The following is a 21,889-nucleotide window of genomic DNA, read 5'->3' as shown; positions in this document are numbered from 1 at the left end:
CAACGTCCGCCGCAATTCCTCTGTGCCATATAATTATTGGGTATCCAAGCTGGACACGTGAAATGAACTGGCTCTCTAAGACTTGGAGGTCCTGGCCTGCCCTGCCGCCAGCATTTTATCAGAGTGGGTTTTTAGTGCCGCTGGTGGAATTAAAACTGATAAGCGCATCCGCCTGTCAACTGAAAATGCTGACAGGCTGACTCTTATAAAAAAAGAAGGACTGGATTTGGCCAGACTTCTCAACACCACCGAATGATAGCAGCGTAACAAACTCCAATCCAGTGTCTTTTCTTGGGAGGTGTATTCCCATGCACCTTTTCACACCCACTCATGGGTATACACTTCCTGATTTTGTCTATTTGCTCTTGTCATCCTCCTTCTCCTCATCCTCTACCACCATATCACCAGGGTGACCGTGGTCTGTGATGCAACACCCACATAATTTTTTTAAAGGGTGTTTATGATGCCCTTAAAAAATTTTTTATACAGTATGTTCATGTATACCCCCCAGGGGTAAATATTTGTCAGCCCATACACTAAGTGCATGGGCATTACAAGTATAGGAGACCCGCTCCTTTCTAATGGGAACATTTTTTTTTATGAGGCCCTCCTCCACGTCTTTTCCAAGGTGCATTGGAGTGCCTCCCAATTTTTGGCAGCCCTTGCATTCACTGCATAGGCCAACACTATGGAAGACCCACTTCCTAATAATGGGAACAATTTCTCATGAGGCCCTCTACGTCTCTTCCAAGAGGCATTGGAGTGCCTCCCAATTTTTTTTTTCAGCCCTTGCATGCAGTGCATAGGCAAACAGTATGGGAGACCCACTTCCTAATAATGGGAACATTGTTTTCAGGAGGCCCTCCTCTAAGTCTCTTCAAAGGGGTATTTGGGTGCATTCAAATTTTGAGCAGCTCTGCCACTCACTGCATACACAATAGCAGTATAGGAGAACCACTCTTTAGTAATGGGAACAATAAAACATAGCCGGCTGATGGCTCTCTAAGAATAGTGAGGGTCGACTGCTGGCCCTTTAAGTATAGTAAATGCCGCCTGACGGCCCTATAAAAGTAGTCTTTGTGACTTTCAGAGTCCTGTTTCATTTATGAAGGAGGGATGTGTCTGATCAGGTCTCACACGCCACATGGCCAGATATGGTTGTAAAATGTTAAAATTACATTTCCTGGTGAATGCATTTGTCATGGTTGATAGCAATGCCAAAGTGCAAAAACGCATAAAAAACGCTACTTGTGAACATAACCAAAAACAAAAATACTCCACACCTTGGGCTATTTGTTTTGCCTTATATACAAGTCATTACCCTGAAAAGGATGTTCCTTAGCATATTTCCAGGAAAATCCATTTTGGTTTTTTATGTTTTATTGTGAGTCCGTAAAAGTGGCGTAATACCTCTGACAACGTTGTTGACAGCAGTGACCTGGGAGTCAGAAATGCTTCCAGGGGTCTTCCCCATGCTGTTCCCATGTCATTTGAGCACTGTTCCCATCGATTTGGACAATTTTTAGGCTCTCTGCAGACCCCCGGGGGGAGCCGCCTGAAAAATGCTCGAATTTCCCATAGACTTACATTGGGCTTGTTGCTCGGGTCGAGCACCAGAGTATTCCAATGTGCTTGACCAGAGCATCGAGCACCCGAGCATTTTAGTTCTCACGCATCACTAGTTCTAGATTGTTTAAAGACATACAGGTGCATCTCACCAAGTTAGAATATAAAAAAGTTAAATTTCAGTCCTTCAATACAAAAAGTGAAACTCATATTATATAGAGTCATTACAGAGTGATCTATTTCAAGTGTTTATTTCTGTTCATGTTGATGATTATGGATTACAGCCAATGAAAATACAAAAGTCATTATCTCAGTAAATTAAAATAATTAACAAAAAACACCTGCAAAGGCTTCCTAAGCGTTTAAAAAGTCCCTTAGTCAATTTCAGTAGGCTGCACAATCAAGGGGAAGACTGCTGACTTGACAGATGTCCAGAAAGCAGTCACTGACCCACTCCACAAGGTCCCAGAGTCTGGAGGAAGAGTGGAGAGGCCACAATCCAAGCTGCTTGAGGTCTAGTGTGAAGTCTCCACAATCAGTGATGGTTTGGGGGCCATGTCATCTGCTGGTGTAGGTCCACTGTGTTTTATCAAGACCAAAGTCAGCGCAGCCGTCTACCAGGAAATTTTAGAGCACTTCATGCTTCCCTCTGCCGACAAGCTTTTTGGAGATGTTAATTTCATTCTCCAGCAGGACTTGGCCCCTGTACACACTGCCAAAAGTACCAATACCTGGTTTACACACAACAGTATCACTGCTTGATTGGCCAGCAAACTCGCCTGACCTTAACCCCATAAAGAATCTATGGGGTATTGTCAGGAGGAAGAGGAGAGACACCAGACCCAACAATGCAGACGAGCTGAAGGCTGCTATCAAAGCCACCTGGGCTTCCATAACACCTCCGCAGTGCCACAGGCTGATCGCCTCCATGCCATGCCGCATTGATGAAATAATTGATGCAAAAGGAGCCTCGACAAAGTATTGAGGGCATTTACTGAACATACATTTCAGTAGGACAACATTTTGGATTTTAAAAACATTTTTCAAGCTGTTATAAAGTATTCTAATTTACTGAGATAATGACTTTTGGGTTTTCATTGGCTGTAAACCATAATCATCAACATTAACAGAAATAAACACTAGAAATAGATCACTCTGTTTGTAACGACTCTATATAATATGAGTTTCACTTTTTGTATTGAAGAGCTGAAATAAATTAACTTTTTGATGATATTTTAATTTAGTGAGATGCACCTGTATGCGTTTGCCCCCATGCAGTGATGTCCCCTGCCCTGGCTCCTCCTTGTAATAATCTCCCCCCTCATGGGCTCCATAATATTAAATTTTCCCCATCCTGGTACAATGGCCCCCATTCTGTGCCCTCTGTTCTTCTCCAGGACTTTTTAAGAAAAAAAAATTCTGCTCTCCTTCCTCCGCTCCCACGACGCGAGTCATCCTCTTTAGCCACCTCAGGAGTCGTCAGCTGACTTCAGTGTCCACGTTATGGGCAGCGTATAACGTCACTCACTGGCATGCCGACATCAGCTGCTGGTTTCTGATTGGCCAGCAGCATGTATTGCAGCCCAGGGAGACAGCGGGTGTCTGCGCGGCAATACATTTCATCTGAATGTGTGTCCTCAGAAGCACAGCCTGGTGAAATTGTTGTCTGCGGATCCCCCTCCCACACAAGCTCTGTTGCTGTCGCACCCTCTGCGGCTTCCATCATTACGCCCATGTTTTAAAATTTTGTTCATGAAGAAATAAAGCTAGCGATTGCCTTTATTCCACCTACGAGTGCAGGATATTTTTTTATGCAGTTTGAGGGGGGGGGGGGGCTGTATTTTTTTTCTTCACCCTATGCTTATGCTCTGGAGTTTGCAGTAGTTGAGGACACCCCATTAGTGCAACCGATGCAGCTGCACAAGGGCCCAATAGGTTGGGGGCCAACTGTCATCTGAAAAGTAGTTTCTTACCATTAATTAGATAGCATGTAAGGGCGTGAACTAAAATCTTTATAGCTCATAATTACCGGTGGATTGTTAGGGAGAAAAAAATTAGGTGCTTTATAATTGGAGGAGATAAAAGGGAGCCACTAGAAAAGATCCCGGAGCATAGTAAGGAACATTACTTCCACCGCCTAAGGTGAAACCACTTTATTTTAACATTCGTGAGCTAAAGATTAGTGTTGAGCCACCCCCGTAGTGTTCGAGTTCGGTTCGGTTCGTCGAACACCCGTGTGTTCGCCGAACTGTTCGTCGAACACCTTCGAACACCGTTAAAACCAATGGCAGGCAAACAAAAACACATAGAAACACATAGAAAACACCTTCAAAGGTGTCCAAAAGCTGACAAACTGCTCAGAAGACATAACTAACACATGGAAAAGTGACAAGTACATATAGTCATGCGAAAATAAAAGAGGTGGAGGAGTAAAAGGAGGGGGAGACACAGATATAGGCATGTCATGCCCTTCTAAAATCCAAAAAGTGAGAAGCCGACACGGCCAGTCCGCTCCTGCCCGTGCCACCTCCGTGTCGCCGGGTTTGTGCCAGAGCCGCGGTGAACCCTGACGGCCAGCCCCCCTCTCCCAATACTGGTGCCTGTCCGCTGGTGGGTCGAGCGAGCCCCCCTGTGGTGGAGGCAGCTCTAAGCTTTTTAATTTAAATTGTCTCTCTAATTTGAATGAATACACTTTAAATCCATTTACAAGGATCTATTGGAGGGCAGGTCTCATGCCAGCAGCCGCGGTAATTCCAGCTCCAGTAGCGTCCACTAAAGCTGCTGCAGTTAAAAAGCTTTTATAAGGATCGAGCTCGGCTGTCCACCCCAAGGCATCCTACTGCCAGTCCCAGCCCCTATGCCTTGGGGTGCCTCCTGATGCTCTTCACTAAGTATCCCATGGTCCCGAAGCATTTCCTTTGAAAAAATTAAGTGTCTAAACTACAGGTGGTGCAGCTTGCTTAACAACCGGGATAATCCGCTCACTAGCAGACACTGCTACTAGGCACAAAGTATTTCCTGGGCTAGATGCAGTTAAAAATTTGTAATTAGATACTCTCGTTGGATGCTGAGAAAGCATTCCATAGAGTCTCCTGGCACGCCATATATGATTCTCTTAAAAAGCTTGGGGTAGGGGTCTAGGGGACCCTTTTATAGCCAAAATCACGGCCCTGTATCGCAATACGTCACCTAGGCTGAAGATAAATGGAACTGTAGCACCCTGAGGGCTCGGTTGCTACAGACGTATTGCACCTCACCCAGAGGTGTGATATCTCACTCTCAGGTAAGGATGGAGTGTGGATCAGGACCCGACACCTGCATGCATTACACCACATTGCCGTGGGGCAGGGCGACCAATATGCCCCTGAGATGGGCACGACAGTCCCTGTCCCTGGCTGGAGTGGGGGGAGGGAACACTGAGGAAGGGGAACCCTGTAGTGCAGGAGCAGGGAGGAAGCAGTTCCTGGGTGCATTGAGAAGGGAGTATAAAAGGTGGGCACCATCTTAGTTCAGTGCAGAGAAGTCTGAGCAGAAGTGGCAGGGAGCAGGGGCTCTGCATGAGCTCTGCTCCGGAGGCGGGCCTAGTAACAGAGGCCCAGGCCTGGAAGAGGGAGAAGGAAGGAAGAGGGAGAAGGAAGGAAGAGGGAGAAGGAAGGAAGAGGGAGAAGGAAGGAAGAGGGAGAAGGAAGGAAGAGGAGCGGAGAAGGCTCCAGGAACGAGGAATGAAGGGATCCCAGGGGTGCGGACAGGCGAGTCGCCACCGCACGCCCGAATCCACCTGCGTGGAGGGGTCAGGCCAAAGGAGGAGACGGGTCCCCAAACTAGTGGAGGCAGGAAACGACCCTCAGCTAGAAACCGGAGGCTCTGACATTTTATGTGGCGCAGCCCCTCGCTACACCCGCTAGGAAGGCACCACATAGGGTCAGGGAAACTGGCGCCAAGTTTACCAAGAGGAGGCCCGAGGCAGCCGGACAGAAGTGTTGGTAAGAAAGGCCAGACAAAGGACACACAAAGGGGGTCCTGTGAAGTGCTCCAAAGTTATCTGGGAGTTGTCTGAGCCCCTCACCTGGTGAGCACAGTACGACGTGGGCAGCCGTTACCTGCAGACGTGGTCTGGATAATAAGAACTGTGAGTAAAGGCCCTGAACTGCATCACTGACTCCGTGTCGTTACTGCTGCTGCCCTGCACCATCACCCCCATCCTCCGCATACACTGCCCTGAGGCTATACTCCTCCCGTGGGGAGTTATGCTACGCTCTGCTGCACCCACAACACCAGCCTCAGCGGTCTGCCCTGTAGCGGCGGTTCACTCTGACCGCAATCCACGGGTGGCGTAGTCGGACATTTAAACATGAAAGCCACATAAATAGTTCCGCCACTGGTTTGACCGCCCTGAGCCACGGAACTGGGTCGCCGCCACGAAGACTACAACCACCAGCATCCACCAAAAAGGGTCCGGCTCCGGGTGTCCCAAGGCCCAGGGGGTGCGTCAGAACATTTTCATCACCTTTCACAATCACCAATGGGACAAGGCAGTGATGTCCTCTGTCCCCTCTCTTATACATCCTAGTGACGGAGCACCTGCTCTCATCAATTCGCCATAACCCCAATATTAGGTGGATTGAGGTGGGAGGCACCGAGTACAAGTGCTCTCTATTTGCTGATGATGTCCTAGTATATATCACTCAATCACATATATCCATCCATGCTGTTATGGCTGAAATAGATCACTTTGTTACATGGTCAAATTTTAAAATCAATGCAGCGAAGTCTGAGGCCCTCGATGTCTCCCTCCCCAAATCCATATAGGATTCCATCCAGTCCAACTTTCCCTTTGCCTGGCCCTCACAGGGTATCAAATACTTAGGAATTCCTATTCATAGAGACCTCTCCCATCTATGTTATCTTAATTTTGGGCCCTTTATTGAACAACTCCATACAGACCACGGTTGGCAAGTTAGAACTGTAAGATTCACTACGTGAACCGCTGGTGTTTTGTGGAAAAGCACATGTACACTGTGTTCCAAATTATTATACAAAAAGTGTTTAGGAGTGATAAGGGAAGAATTTGTTTGTTTGTCAGTTAAACTCATTGATGGTGATGTGTGTCAGGGCTCTTTATATCACTGTAAGCAATTGCAGACACCTGTGCTAATTAGTTTGGCAGGTGTGTCCAATGAAAGGCAAGACTACTTAAGAAGGCTCTCTCACATTATTAAGCAGCCTACATTTTCTGCCAAAATGGGAAAGAAAAAGGATGTGTCGGCTGCTGAGAAGCAACAAATTGTGGAGTGTTTAGGTCAAGGCATGACTACAATCAACATTGTGCGATGATCAGGATGAAGTGTCTTGGCAATCAAGAAGTATGTAGCTGATTCACAGTACACACGTGTGCGTGCTGATAAGGGCAAATTGAGGACTCTTTCCTACAGGCAATTACGTCAGGTTGAAAGAGCAGCGGCAAAAAAGCCTTGTCATAGCAGCAGACAAGTTTTTGAAGCTGCTTTTGCCTCCAACATCCCCCGAACAACAAGATGCAGGGTCCTTCAGAGGTTTGCAGCTGTGCATGCGCCATCCTGTCGACCTCCTCTATCCACTTCACACAAGCAGAAACGGCTCCAGTGGGCCAAACATTACATGAAGACTGATTTCAAAACTGTTTTGTTCACGGATGAGTGCCGTGCAGCGCTCGATGGTCCAGATGGATGGAGTGGAGGATGGCTGGTTGATGGACACCCCACGCAAACACGGCTACAGCGCCAACAAGGAGGAGGTGGAGTAATGTTTTGGGCTGGAATCATGGGGAGAGAGATTGTCGGCCCCTTTAGGATCCCTGAAGGCGCTAAAGATGAACTCCATAATGTATGTGGATTTTCTCAAACAGCACTTCCTGCCATGGTTCAAGAAGAAGAACCGTGTATTTCACAGCAAGATCATTTTTCTGCATGATAATGCACCATCTCATGCTGCACATAAAACATCTGCATCTCTGGCTGATATGGGCATAAAAGGGGACAAACTTATGGTGTGACCCCCATGCTCCCCTGACCTCAACCCCATTCAGAACCTTTGGAGCATCATTAAAAGGAGTGTCTATGATGGCGGGAGGCAGGTCACATCTAAGCAACAGCTCTGGGAGGGTATTCTGTCCTCATGCAAAACAATTGAAGCAGAAACCATCCAAAACCTGACAAATTCAATGGACGAGAGAGTTCAGAAGCTCCTTTCGAACAAGGGGTCCTATGTGAAAATGTAACATCACCTAGAATAAAGTTTTGAGTTGAAAACTGTTTGATTTCAGTTTCTAACAACCTGCTAATGCTTATAATTTCAAAAATGACCATTTTTTTGGTCTTTATTAAAATGAAAAGGTTGATCGAAAAGTTTGGGGGATCTAAGAGTGTGGCAACCCAGTAGTCATGATTACTTCGAATTCTGACAATATGAGGGTCATGCTGCAGGTAGTGCAGCAAGAAGGCACTTATGTGTCTTGCGCATCTCGGAGCCCCAAAATTATTTTCCGGGCTAGATGCAGCTAAAAATTATTTTTAATTTTAAATCTGGTGAAGCTTTAGTATAGATGGCCTAATAGGATCAGTGCTGCACACTGCTACAAAGCCCAAATTATTTTCCAGTCAAGATACAGATAAACATGATTAGTAATTTGAAAGCTTAAAACGGTTGGTAGGGTGATTTTAACCAATCATCAAGCTTTTACTCTCCCCAGGATGACACAGGGGTAGAAAAGTCGTTTCGGATCCATGATTTGTTCATCTTTATGAACGTGAGTCTGTCTACATTATCAGTGGAGAGCCGCGTGCGCTTATCTGTCAGCACACCACCAGCAGCGCTGAACACACGTTCAGACAGAACGCTGGCTGCGGGGCATGACAAGATCTCCAAGGCGTAAGTGGCTAGCTCCGGCCATTTATCCAGATTGGAAGCCCAAAAAGAGCAAGGGTCCAGTGACACAGTCGTGGCTTCAATGTTTACTTGGAGATACTCCTGTACCATCGTCTCTAGGCGTTGACTATGTGTCAGACTTCTTGTCTCCTGTGGCCTTGCAAAGGATGGGCTAAAAAAGTGGTGAAATGATTCCGCAAAATTGATGTTACCAGCAGATACTGTGGTTCTGTTACGGTTTGAGTGCTGAACACTTGACGGTCCCACGGTTGGCAAGTTGGAACTGTGAGATTCACTACGTGCACCACTGGTATTTTGTGGAAAAGCACATGTAAGATTCTGCAACAGTCTCTGCTGATACTCCTGCATGCGTGCATCCCTTTCTATGGCAGGAATAATTTCTGCAAATTTACTTTTGTACCGGGGATCTAACAGTGTGGCAACCCAGTAGTCAGGATTATTTCTAATTCTCACAATTCGAGGGTCATGTTGCAGGTAGTGCAGCAAGAAGGCACTCATGTGTGTTGCGCATCCAGGAGCACCAAGTCCCTGTTGTGTTGGTGGCGAGGTAACAATCATGCTTCCTTCCTCTGTCCTCTCCCCCCAACCTCGCACAACAGAAATGTGATCAAGGTCTCCCTCATCTGAGGAGTCTTCCATCAGTTCGTCCTCCACTTCTTCCTGGGCTCCTGCACCTTCCTCACTAGTTTGGCTGCTACCATGCGCCCTGGTAAAACCATCTCCCCCACCCTCACATGCCTGCCGCCTTGGTGCTGCCGACCGTCTGGACCTTGCAGATGTTAGCCCTTCCGCATACAACTCCTCCTCCTCTACTTCCTCCACCTCCTCTTGTGCCACCACCTGACTCCGAATTCTGTTTAACATGTGCTCCAGCATGTAAATCACCGGAATAGTCATGCTGATAATGGCATCGTCAGCACTAAACATCTTCGTCGCCATTTCAAAACTGTGCAGAAGGGTGCATAGGTCCCTGATCTGAGACCACTCCTCCAGCGTGATTTGCCCCACCTCTGAATCTCGTTGGCCCAGGCTATACGTCAGAACGTATTGCACCAGGGCTTGTCGGTGCTGCCACAGTCGCTGCAACATGTGCAGAGTTGAATTCCACTGGGTAGGCACATCGCATTTTAGCCGGTGAAGTGGCAGGCCCAACGACTTCTGTAGAGATGTAAGTCGCTGAGCTGCGGGATGCAAACGGCGGAAGTGAGCACACAGCGACCGTGCCCTCTGCAGAAGGCCATCTAGTCTGGGATAGTGGGCTAAAAATTGCTGGACAACCAGGTTCAACACGTGAGCCATACAAGGCACGTGTGTGACATTGCCCCGGCGAAGGGCCGCACCCAGGTTTGCAGCATTGTCGCACACGGCCTTCCCTGGTTTCAGGTCCAGTGGAGACAACCATTCATGAAATTGGTTCTCCAGAGCTGACCACAACTCCTCAGCTGTGTGACTCACATTTCCCAGACATTTCAATGTAAAAACCGCCTGATGACGTTGAGCCCTACTGCCAGCATAGTAAGGAGGTGTGCAGGATCCCTTCTGCGCAGTTAGAAAGCTTGTGGCATGACCAGACAGGCTTTGGGTGCAGGTGGAAGACCGAGAGGAGGTTGAGGAGGCAGAAGCAGTGGAGGAACTTTGACATAAAGAGGATTGACGCACAACTCGTGGGGACGGCAAGACTTGGACAGCAGCCCCTTGTCCTGCTGTCACCATAGTTACCCAGTGCCCAGTCAGCGACATGTAACGCCCCTGTCCATGCCTACTCGTCCAAGTGTCTGTGGTGAAATGCACCCTGTCACACACAGTTTCTCAAAGAAGCAGTGATGTTGTGTGCGACATGCTGGTGGAGCGCAGGCACACCTTTCTTTGAGAAGTAGTGCCGACTGGGCATCTGGTACTGGGGCACTGCGACGGACATAAGGTCTCGAAAATCCTCTGTGTCCACCAGGCGGAAAGGCAGCATTTCTGTAGCCAAGAGCTTGCAGATGGTGAAATTCAACCTCTTAGCTTTCTCATGGCTAGGAGGAAATGGTCTTTTACTTGTCCACATCTGAGGGACCGAGGGCTGGCTATTGTGCTTAGACGGGGTTGATAAGGGTGTCCCCGGCAAACTGCCGGTCTGTGAGGAAGATGCAGGCGGACATGTTAGGTTGCCTTGATCCAAAGGTGGTGCTATCGATGTCGGACAGCGCTCAACACCAGCTGGTGTTACCACCTCCAAAGAAAATGATGACCTGCCAATCACGCTGGCTGTTGCGGGTAAAGAGGTGGCAGGTCTGCGCCCCAAAACAGGTGTGACTGCTGTCCCCCCAGTCACAGAGGATGAAGAGGCCGCGGATGCACAAGATATGGCAGACTGTGATTGGCCCGGCCGGCTAGGCCGCATTGTAGCACACTGAGCTTCCCACTGCAACTTATGCTTCATGTCCATGTGCCGGTTCATGCATGAAGTACTCAAACTATGTATTTTTTGGCCTCTACTTAGCTTTTGCTGACAAATGTTACAGATAACACGAGTTGGGTCATCTTTATCGATCTGAAAAAATGCCCAGGCTATGCAAGGCTTAGCACCCATGCGACCTGAAGAGCCACCACGACTTGTGGCGAGAGGCAGAGTTGTGTTTGAGGATGCAGTTGTTGACGTGCTTCCAGTACTACGTCTCTGTCCAGGAAGGAGCAACCTGACCTCGTCGTCACTAGCATCTTCCTCCACCTCCTCTGCTGACCTCATCTCTTGGCTGACTGTGGGTTGACAGTAAGTGGGATCTCAGACCTCATCATCATCACCCTGTGCGTTATCACACCCGTCGTCCTCAGAGCCAACCTGTTCCTGCCCTGACAAAAAACTAAAGTTGTCGCTCCAATCAGGTATTTGAGTCTTATCATCGTCTTCCTCATTGTCTCCACCAACAGGAGTTACAGTTTGGGAATGAGGGTCTACATTATGGTCAGAACCTTCTGCGTCTGGTCCTGGATCCGACTCAAAGATTCTGGGCATCAGTGCAGATCATTTCCTCGTCTGGATTCACATTAGCGCTGGAGTCGACCTCTGATTCCCAGGCTATAGTATGAGTAAACAGCTCTGCAGACTCAACCATCTGTTCTACCTCATACTCAGACGGGCAGCTGGAGATTTGGGAGCTGTGAGGAAGCAAGTGCGATTTGGGTGACACCTTTGAGGACTGGAGTATTTGTGATGTTGAAGTTGATGTGGAGGAGAGCCCACTTAAAGGAGCACTTGATATCCGTTGAAGCACCTGCTGTTTTTGTGCCTCATCTGGAATTTGTAGCGATTGGCGTGGCCGTAAGAAAGGGATCTTATCACATTGTCCGCTAAAAGAAGTAGACATTTTAGTTTGGCTGGAAGATGGTCTTTCTTCTGCAGATGTTACTGTTGCTTTAACACCTACCCCACGGACACAACCTTTTTTCCCCTTCCCAACACGCCTATTCCCCTTTCCACCAGCAGCAGGCCTTTTTCCACTCATTTTGGTGGTTAACTAATTCACAACTCTGGAGTTGTTTGCACAAAAAAACAATGGATGGTAACCGAGCAGAGCTGAGTGGCCAAACTGTGGTATTAGGCCAAAACTATTGGCTGGGTTAGATGCAGAAAAAAATTATTTTTAATTTGCAACCTGATGGAGGTCAGTATAGATGGACTAATAGACCAAGTCCCACACACCGCTAGAAGCCCAACTATTTTTTCAGAGCTAGATGCAGAAAAAAATTATATTCAATTTGCAACCTGCTGGAGGTCAGTATAGATGGACTAATAGAATGATGCTATGCCCAAAAGATTTTACTTCACTAGGTGCAGTAAAAAAATTGGTGTTCTATACACAGGTGTTATATCTTGCAACACAGATGGGCTACTCCACTGACTAACACACTCTGCAATAGGCCAAAAAGGATTAGCTTTGCTAGATTCAGCCAAATGCTGTGAAAAAAACTTGCACAGCACTGGCACAGACCTGCCTGGCAAAAACTGATAGGAACTCATGTAACCTAGTCCTGAAAAGGACTCCAATTACAATTAGTCTTTACTCCCACAACCTATCTATTTAAGAGCACAGACCTCCCTGATAAAAGTCGTAGGAAATGCTGTAACCTAGTCCTTAAAAGGACTGCAATCACAACTATTGCCTACTCCCAAGCTATCTGTATATTTGTGCGAAAATTGGCTTGAAATTAACAAGGTATAGCGCACACAGCAACAGCGGTGCCGTCTAACACGCAGCTGCAGCAGTGAGAAAATGGTGGCGACGGGGAAAATGGCTTGGTCTTATAGGGCAAGGACATGTGACATACACTGCCAATGACACATGCCCTTGCTTGTGTGATAAAAAGCACTTCGCTCCGTGTGTGCGTTGCTGATAGGCTGACAGATTGCACCTCCCCACTGCAAATGCGGGAAAGAGAAAAAAAAAATGGAGATCTTCATTGTTCCTGCAGAGATCCATCCCCTGCCCCTCCCCCCACCCCGCTGTACACTCAAACTGCGTATTAACATTAATTTTCATCATTACTGAGAAAAAATCCAGTTATGATTTTGGTGCACGAACAGTTATCGAACATAACCTCGAACAGCCGAATTTTTCTCAAATTGTTCGTGTTCACCGAACGGCTCGAACACCGCCCAAAACAGCTCGAATTTGAGATTGGCGAACAGTTCGAGTAGAACAACGCTCATCTCTACTAAAGATGACTAATTAAACATATCTGTGATACCATTGGGCTTCTTACATAATAAGGGTAAATGGTCCTCCTTGTACTGCTCGAGTCAGATATCTTGCCTCACGAATCTGAAACAGGTCCGGAATCTACAGAGATATTTTTTTGTTAAAATTAGCTACATTGTTTAAATAAGTGGCGATACACAAATTACTATGAAGAATGATGTTATAGTGACTATGTAACCAAGTCCAGTCCTTACCTTTAGTAAAAAGATTAGAAAGGCTCCTATGACACTAATAATTTCTCCAGCCAGACGTAGGTAATCTTCAGACGTGACATAAGATTCCTGGAATAAAAAAATTATACATGCATCAGTAAAGGGAGGTTGAAACCTCTACTTTCATCACATGTGTCAACATAGTCATACCTGTATTCTATTATGTCTGAATTAGTTAAAAGAATAGAATAGTGAAAGTGTAAGGATGGTGGAAAGTGCTGCAGCACTCCTACCCCTGAAGACCCCAATTGCGTCAAGTGTACTGTGCATTATATCATGCGTGTATGTGTGTATGTGTGTGTGTGTGTGTGTGTGTGTATGTATGTATGTATGTATGCATGTATGTATGCACACACCTCTATATCTATATGTGAATTGTGTTGTCATGTATAGTACAAGATAAGCAATGTTAATAATGTACAGTGTAGGACAGTTGATAAGGTAGGTAATATAGGGACCGATAAGTAGTTGACTGAACTTTAACATTAGGGTAAGATAGAGTTAATGTTTGGGACTAGCCTAGTGGCTTAGTGTTAGGGAAAGTGACTGCTTCTTACAGATAGTTCGAGTTTGGCGTGATAAATGAGCAGTGCTGCCAAAGGGTGATCCATGGTAAGAGGAGACCAAATGCGAGGAATAGCGAGATCCTGAAGTGAAGGGACTGACAAGACAGTGACCTTCTGGAAAAGCGTTCTTGCAGAGGACACAGATTACGCACCCTATAACTTGTAACACAAAGGTTATAGACTGAAGCAGGACTGAAAACGACAGACTATTGGGGTTCCAAACTGTAAGGGTTTCAGGGCACCAGTTGTGGACGAAAGGTAAAGGAAGAAAGGATGTGGAACCCCAGAGCAAGTAAGGAGACTTGCTGATTTGGAATGTAGCGTTATAGATGGGTGTTGGTGAAGTAAGGAGAAAGCAGTGTGCCTCACTAGCCTTGGAGTAACCTACAAAAGGAAGGATAGTAGGAAGAACACTGTGTGCCTGCAAAGCCCTAGATTAACCTACAAAAGGTAGGATGGTATGTGGTATGTGGAAAATTCTTTGTACTGAAAAGGAAATGGCCATAAGACTTTGTACCCATTATCCCTTGTACATATTCTTTGCCAAGTTATCGCTCAAAAAGTATCGTAAAATCCTAGAACAGTGATGGCGAACCTTTTAGAGTTGAGTGCCCTCACTGCAACCCAAAACCAAATTATTTATCATCAAGTGCCAACATGGCAATTTAAACTAAATACTGCGGTTTTAGTTCTGAAAAAAAAACTCATACGGAGAGCAGGCGGAGGCAGCATAGAGCAGCCACAGACAGGAGCAGGGGTATGAGACTGCAGATGTAAAGAACATGCTCACCCCCATCCTGGTATATACGTTACCCCCAATCCTTGTATATGCCCCCCCAGGTATATCACCCATCCTGGTATATGCCCCAATTCATGAATATGGCCCCCATGCTTGTATATGCTCCCACCAATCCTGGTATATCCGCCATCCTTTTATATGCCCTCCATCCTGATATATTCTCCCCAATCCTTGTATATGCTGCCCCTATCAATATATATGCACCTCCATCTTGGTACTGTATATCCCCCATCAGTGTATATGTGCCCCCATCCTGTTATATCCCCCAACTGTGTATATGGGCCCCTATCCTGGTATATTCCCCATCAGTGTATATAAGCCCCCATCCTGGTATATCCCCCATCATTGTATATGCGCCCTCATCGTGGTATATCCCCCATCCTGCCGGTGCCGCTGTTCATTGCATAGAAAAAAAAAAAAAAAAAACAATAAACACTCCTACTTCCCTCCCTTCCTCTCCCGCTCTGCGTCGTGTTCTGAAGTTGGCAGCTGACTTTAGCGTCCAAACAATGGGGCGCATGACATCACTGCAATGCGCCCAGTCGCGTGTACGCTGACATCAGCTGCTGGACAGCAGCGTGTATTGCGGCGCATCGGCCTGGCAAGTTTGTACGCTGCAATACACTTCAGCTAGTAATCCGATTCCTCACCCACCGGGTCCGGTCCAGGAGCGCTAGTGCTGAGGCGATGGCATGTGTATCCTTTGGGAGGGCGCTGCGTGCCCCCTCTGGCACGCGTGCCATAGGTTCGCCAGCACGGTCCTAGAATGTTACAGTTGGAAGAGACCTCCAGGGTCATCATGTCCAATGCCCTGCTCAATACAGGATTCACTAAACCATCTCAGACAGATGCCTGTCCAGCCTCTGTTGAAGACTTCCATTGAAGGAGAACTCACCACCTTTTGTGGCCACTTGTTTCACGTATTGATCACCCTCACTGTCAAATAAAGACTGTTTAAATGGCAGGCTCCTTTATTAAACTGTGGAACCTATGGTCCTGGCCAGCCAACACCATCGACTACAGGCAGCCTGCACGGGCGTGGTGCCTACACAGCACAAGTCCACATGCCCAGTCAGGGCCCATACTTTCATGCAGCACGCTGTGGTGTAAAAAGAGAGGAGTGCCTCGCCTGCGGCTACCGCCCCGCGCTACAAAAGCATCCGACATTTTTGAATGCAGCAATACCAAATGTATATTTTTGTTGGTTTTATTTTTAAGGGGAATGATTTTTCTTCCCACAATTTTTACTAACTTCAATAGTTTCAATATCACGTTGATCTCCTATGAACGCTGGCTACGAACGTTCAAGATATTCACAATGACCGGCACGGTGGTCTTCTACAAATCCCCGGCTTTCAAGAAAACCCATTGGCACCCCGTGATCATGTGACAGGGGCGACTATGGGCGGGATTTGTGACGCGCTTTCGGCCAGTGTGTGTTAAATGTCAGTGACTGGCAATGGGATTTAATAACCGGATTAGGCCATGTGTGGAGCGCCACTCTACCCGCGGCTGTTAAAGGCAAATGACAGCTGATTAAATCAGCCATTAAGTGAGGGGGAAGATGTGTAACTAAACTACAGCGCCGGCAAAAAATCTTTACATTTGTGCAGTAAAAAAAAAAAACTTTACGTGCACACAATGAAGGAGGATAATCAAAAACTATATAATAGCAAAACTGGCTTAGTAAAATGAAAATATCAATACTAATTAATTAAAATACTAATTGTAACGAAATATCCGCAATAAAACACTTGAACGTTAAGATTTTGTGGTTTTGTTGAATTTGTAAAGATTTTTTTTGCCGGCACTGTAAAATATACGTCAAAAGTCATTAAGAGGTTAAGAAAATCAGTTATAATATTTTAGATTTAATAAAGTTGAACTACTTGTGAGATATTTTGTTGCACCATTTTTCTTTGTCTGTCGTGTAATATTTAGGTGCATCTCTTATTCAACCAGATACTTTTGGTTATAGGAATATTGGTCCCAAGTTCCCATATACATGACTAATCTGCAAAAAGGTAAAATGACAATGAAAGGGTCTCCTTCATAGCAAAGTGCTATGGTGCACTATTCTTACTTTTATCAGTCGACCATAACAGCACCATGAGAGAGGGAATCCGCCACCAAGGACAGGAAACCTACAGGCTTAAAAGGGGACGGCCCTCCCTCTCGCCTCAGTTTGGATTACAGAGCATTGAGAGTAGTGTTGAGCCACCCCCGTAGTGTTCGAGTTCGGTTCGGTTCGTCGAACACCCGTGTGTTCGTCGAACACCCGTGTGTTCGCCGAACTGTTCGTCGAACACCTTCGAACACCATTAAAACCAATGGCAGGCAAACAAAAACACATAGAAACACATAGAAAACACCTTCAAAGGTGTCCAAAAGCTGACAAACTGCTCAGAAGACATAACTAACACATGGAAAAGTGACAAGTTCATATAGTCATGCGAAAATAAAAGAGGTGGAGGAGTAAAAGGAGGGGGGAGACAGATATAGGCATGTCATGCCCTTCTAAAATCCAAAAAGTGAGAAGCCGACACGTTCAGTCCGCTCCTGCCCGTGCCACCTCCGTGTCGCCGGGTTTGTGCCAGAGCCACGGTGAACCCTGACGGCCAGCCCACCTCTCCCATTACTGGTGCCTGTCCGCTGGTGGGTCGAGCGAGCCCCCCTGTGGTGGAGGCAGCTCTAAGCTTTTTAATTTAAATTGTCTCTCTAATTTGAATGAATACACTTTAAATCCATTTACAAGGATCTATTGGAGGGCAAGTCTCATGCCAGCAGCCGCGTAATTCCAGCTCCCGTAGCGTCCACTAAAGCTGCTGCAGTTAAAAAGCTTTTATAAGGATCGAGCTCGGCTGTCCACCGCAAGGCATCCTACTGCCAGTCCCAGCCCCTATGCCTTGGGGTGCCTCCTGATGCTCTTCACTAAGTATCCCATGGTCCCGAATCATTTCCTTTGAAAAAATTAAGTGTCTAAACTACAGGTGGTGTAGCTTGCTTAACAGCCGGGATAATCCGCTGACTAGCAGACACTGCTACTAGGCACAAAGTATTTCCTGGGCTAGATGCAGTTAAAAATTTGTAATTAGATACTCTCGTTGGATGCTGAGAAAGCATTCCATAGAGTCTTCTGGCACGCCATATATGATTCTCTTAAAAAGCTTGGGGTAGAGGTCTAGGGGACCCTTTTATAGCCAAAATCACGGCCCTGTATCGCAATACGTCACCTAGGCTGAAGATAAATGGAACTGTAGCACCCTGAGGGCTCGGTTGCTACAGACGTATTGCACCTCACCCAGAGGTGTGATATCTCACTCTCAGGTAAGGATGGAGTGTGGATCAGGACCCGACACCTGCATGCATTACACCACATTGCCGTGGGGCAGGGCGACCGATATGCCCCTGAGATGGGCACGACAGTCCCTGTCCCTGGCTGGAGTGGGGGGAGGGATCACTGAGGAAGGGGAACCCTGTAGTGCAGGAGCAGGGAGGAAGCAGTTCCTGGGTGCATTGAGAAGGAAGTATAAAAGGTGGGCACCATCTTAGTTCAGTGCAGAGAAGTCTGAGCAGAAGTGGCAGGGAGCAGGGGCTCTGCATGAGCTCTGCTCCGGAGGCGGGCCTAGTAACAGAGGCCCAGGCCTGGAAGAGGGAGAAGGAAGGAAGAGGAGCGGAGAAGGCTCCAGGAATGAGGAATGAAGGGATCCCAGGGGTGCGGACGGGCGAGTCGCCACCGCACGCCCGAATCCACCTGCGTGGAGGGGTCAGGCCAAAGGGGGAGACCGGTCCCCGAACTAGTGGAGGCAGGAAACGACCCTCAGCTAGAAACCGGAGGCTCTGACATTTTATGTGGCGCAGCCCCTCGCTACACCCGCTAGGAAGGCACCACATAGGGTCAGGGATACTGGCGCCAAGTTTACCAAGAGGAGGCCCGAGGCTGCCGGACAGAAGGGTTGGTAAGAAAGGCCAGACAAAGGACACACAAAGGGGGTCATGTGAAGTGCTCCAAAGTTATCTGGGAGTTGTCTGAGCCCCTCACCTGGTGAGCACAGTACGACGTGGGCAGCCGTTACCTGCAGACGTGGTCTGGATAATAAGAACTGTGAGTAAAGGCCCTGGACTGCATCACTGACTCCGTGTCGTTACTGCTGCTGCCCTGCACCATCACCCCCATCCTCCGCATACACTGCCCTGAGGCTATACTCCTCCCATGGGGAGTTATGCTACGCTCTGCTGCACCCACAACACCAGCCTCAGCGGTCTGCCCTGTAGCAGCGGTTCACTCTGACCGCAATCCACGGGTGGCGTAGTCGGACATTTAAACATCAAAACCACATAAATAGTTCCGCCACTGGTTTGACCGCCCTGAGCCACGGAACCGGGTCGCCGCCACGAAGACTACAACCACCAGCATCCACCAAAAAGGGTCCGGCTCCGGGTGTCCCAAGGCCCAGGGGGTGCGTCAGAACATTTTCATCACGTTTCACAATCACCAATGGGACAAGGCAGGGATGTCCTCTGTCCCCTCTCTTATACATCCTAGTGACGGAGCACCTGCTCTCATCAATTCGCCATAACCCCAATATTAGGTGGATTGAGGTGGGAGGCACCGAGTACAAGTGCTCTCTATTTGCTGATGATGTCCTAGTATATATCACTCAATCACATATATCCATCCCTGCTGTTATGGCTGAAATAGATCACTTTGTTACATGGTCAAATTTTAAAATCAATGCAGCGAAGTCTGAGGCCCTCGATGTCTCCCTCCCCAAATCCATATAGGATTCCATCCAGTCCAACTTTCCCTTTGCCTGTCCCTCACAGGGTATCAAATACTTAGGAATTCCTATTCATAGAGACCTCTCCCATCTATGTTATCTTAATTTTGGGCCCTTTATTGAACAACTCCATACAGACCACGGTTGGCAAGTTAGAACTGTAAGATTCACTACGTGAACCGCTGGTGTTTTGTGGAAAAGCACATGTACACTGCGTTCCAAATTATTATGCAAAAAGTGTTTAGGAGTGATAAGGGAAGAATTTGTTTGTTTGTCAGTTAAACTCATTGATGGTGATGTGTGTCAGGGCTCTTTATATCACTGTAAGCAATTGCAGACACCTGTGCTAATTAGTTTGGCAGGTGTGTCCAATGAAAGGCAAGACTACTTAAGAAGGCTCTCTCACATTATTAAGCAGCCTACATTTTCTGCCAAAATGGGAAAGAAAAAGGATGTGTCGGCTGCTGAGAAGCAACAAATTGTGGAGTGTTTAGGTCAAGGCATGACTACAATCAACATTGTGCGATGATCAGGATGAAGTGTCTTGGCAATCAAGAAGTATGTAGCTGATTCACAGTACACACGTGTGCGTGCTGATAAGGGCTAATTGAGGACTCTTTCCTACAGGCAATTACGTCAGGTTGAAAGAGCAGCGGCAAAAAAGCCTTGTCATAGCAGCAGACAAGTTTTTGAAGCTGCTTGTGCCTCCAACATCCCCCGAACAACAAGATGCAGGGTCCTTCAGAGGTTTGCAGCTGTGCATATGCCATCCTGTCGACCTCCTCTATCCACTTCACACAAGCAGAAACGGCTCCAGTGGGCCAAACATTACATGAAGACTGATTTCAAAACTGTTTTGTTCACGGATGAGTGCCGTGCAGCGCTCGATGGTCCAGATGGATGGAGTGGAGGATGGCTGGTTGATGGACACCCCACGCAAACACGGCTACAGCGCCAACAAGGAGGAGGTGGAGTAATGTTTTGGGCTGGAATCATGGGGAGAGAGATTGTCGGCCCCTTTAGGATCCCTGAAGGTGCTAAAGATGAACTCCATAATGTATGTGGATTTTCTCAAACAGCACTTCCTGCCATGGTTCAAGAAGAAGAACCGTGTATTTCACAGCAAGATCATTTTTCTGCATGATAATGCACCATCTCATGCTGCACATAAAACATCTGCATCTCTGGCTGATATGGGCATAAAAGGGGACAAACTTATGGTGTGACCCCCATGCTCCCCTGACCTCTACCCCATTCAGAACCTTTGGAGCATCATTAAAAGGAGTGTCTATGATGGCGGGAAGCAGTTCACATCTAAGCAACAGCTCTGGGAGGGTATTCTGTCCTCATGCAAAACAATTGAAGCAGAAACCATCAAAAACCTGACAAATTCAATGGACGAGAGAGTTCAGAAGCTCCTTTCGAACAAGGGGTCCTATGTGAAAATGTAACATCACCTAGAATAAAGTTTTGAGTTGAAAACTGTTTGATTTCAGTTTCTAACAACCTGCTAATGCTTATAGTTTCAAAAATGACCATTTTTTTGGTCTTTATTAAAATGAAAAGTTTGATCGAAAAGTTTGGGGGATCTAAGAGTGTGGCAACCCAGTAGTCATGATTACTTCGAATTCTGACAATATGAGGGTCATGCTGCAGGTAGTGCAGCAAGAAGGCACTTATGTGTCTTGCGCATCTCGGAGCCCCAAAATTATTTTCCGGGCTAGATGCAGCTAAAAATTATTTTTAATTTTAAATCTGGTGAAGCTTTAGTATAGATGGCCTAATAGGATCAGTGCTGCACACTGCTACAAAGCCCAAATTATTTTCCAGTCAAGATACAGATAAACATGATTAGTAATTTGAAAGCTTAAAACAGTTGGTAGGGTGATTTTAACCAATCATCAAGCTTTTACTCTCCCCAGGATGACACAGGGGTAGAAAAGTCGTTTCGGATCCATGATTTGTTCATCTTTATGAACGTGAGTCTGTCTACATTATCAGTGGAGAGCCGCGTGCGCTTATCTGTCAGCACACCACCAGCAGCGCTGAACACACGTTCAGACAGAATGCTGGCTGCGGGGCATGACAAGATCTCCAAGGCGTAAGTGGCTAGCTCCGGCCATTTATCCAGATTGGAAGCCCAAAAAGAGCAAGGGTCCAGTGACACAGTCGTGGCTTCAATGTTTACTTGGAGATACTCCTGTACCATCGTCTCTAGGCGTTGACTATGTGTCAGACTTCTTGTCTCCTGTGGCCTTGCAAAGGATGGGCTAAAAAAGTGGTGAAATGATTCCGCAAA

At 47.0% G+C, this 21,889-nt stretch overlaps 1 protein-coding gene across 1 annotated transcript in view; it reads right to left on the bottom strand.

The window, feature by feature from the left end:
• LOC141273237 (transient receptor potential cation channel subfamily V member 6-like) overlaps positions 1-21,889 on the bottom strand; it is a 78,642-nt gene that overhangs the window by 42,107 nt on the left and 14,646 nt on the right. The window contains exons 7-8 of the mRNA XM_073684809.1: positions 13,427-13,513; positions 13,237-13,313 (exon numbers count right to left, since the gene is read on the bottom strand). Coding sequence (XP_073540910.1) covers positions 13,237-13,313; positions 13,427-13,513 — 164 coding nt within the window. The remainder of the gene's footprint in view (positions 1-13,236; positions 13,314-13,426; positions 13,514-21,889) is intronic.

This window comes from Phyllobates terribilis, unplaced genomic scaffold (genome assembly GCF_046119375.1).
Source record: "Phyllobates terribilis strain yellow unplaced genomic scaffold, ASM4611937v1 Scaffold_5__5_contigs__length_657084704, whole genome shotgun sequence".
Classification (NCBI taxonomy): domain Eukaryota; kingdom Metazoa; phylum Chordata; class Amphibia; order Anura; family Dendrobatidae; genus Phyllobates; species Phyllobates terribilis.
Note: the sequence above shows the minus strand (reverse complement) of the source record. Positions and strands in the feature narration are given on the sequence as shown.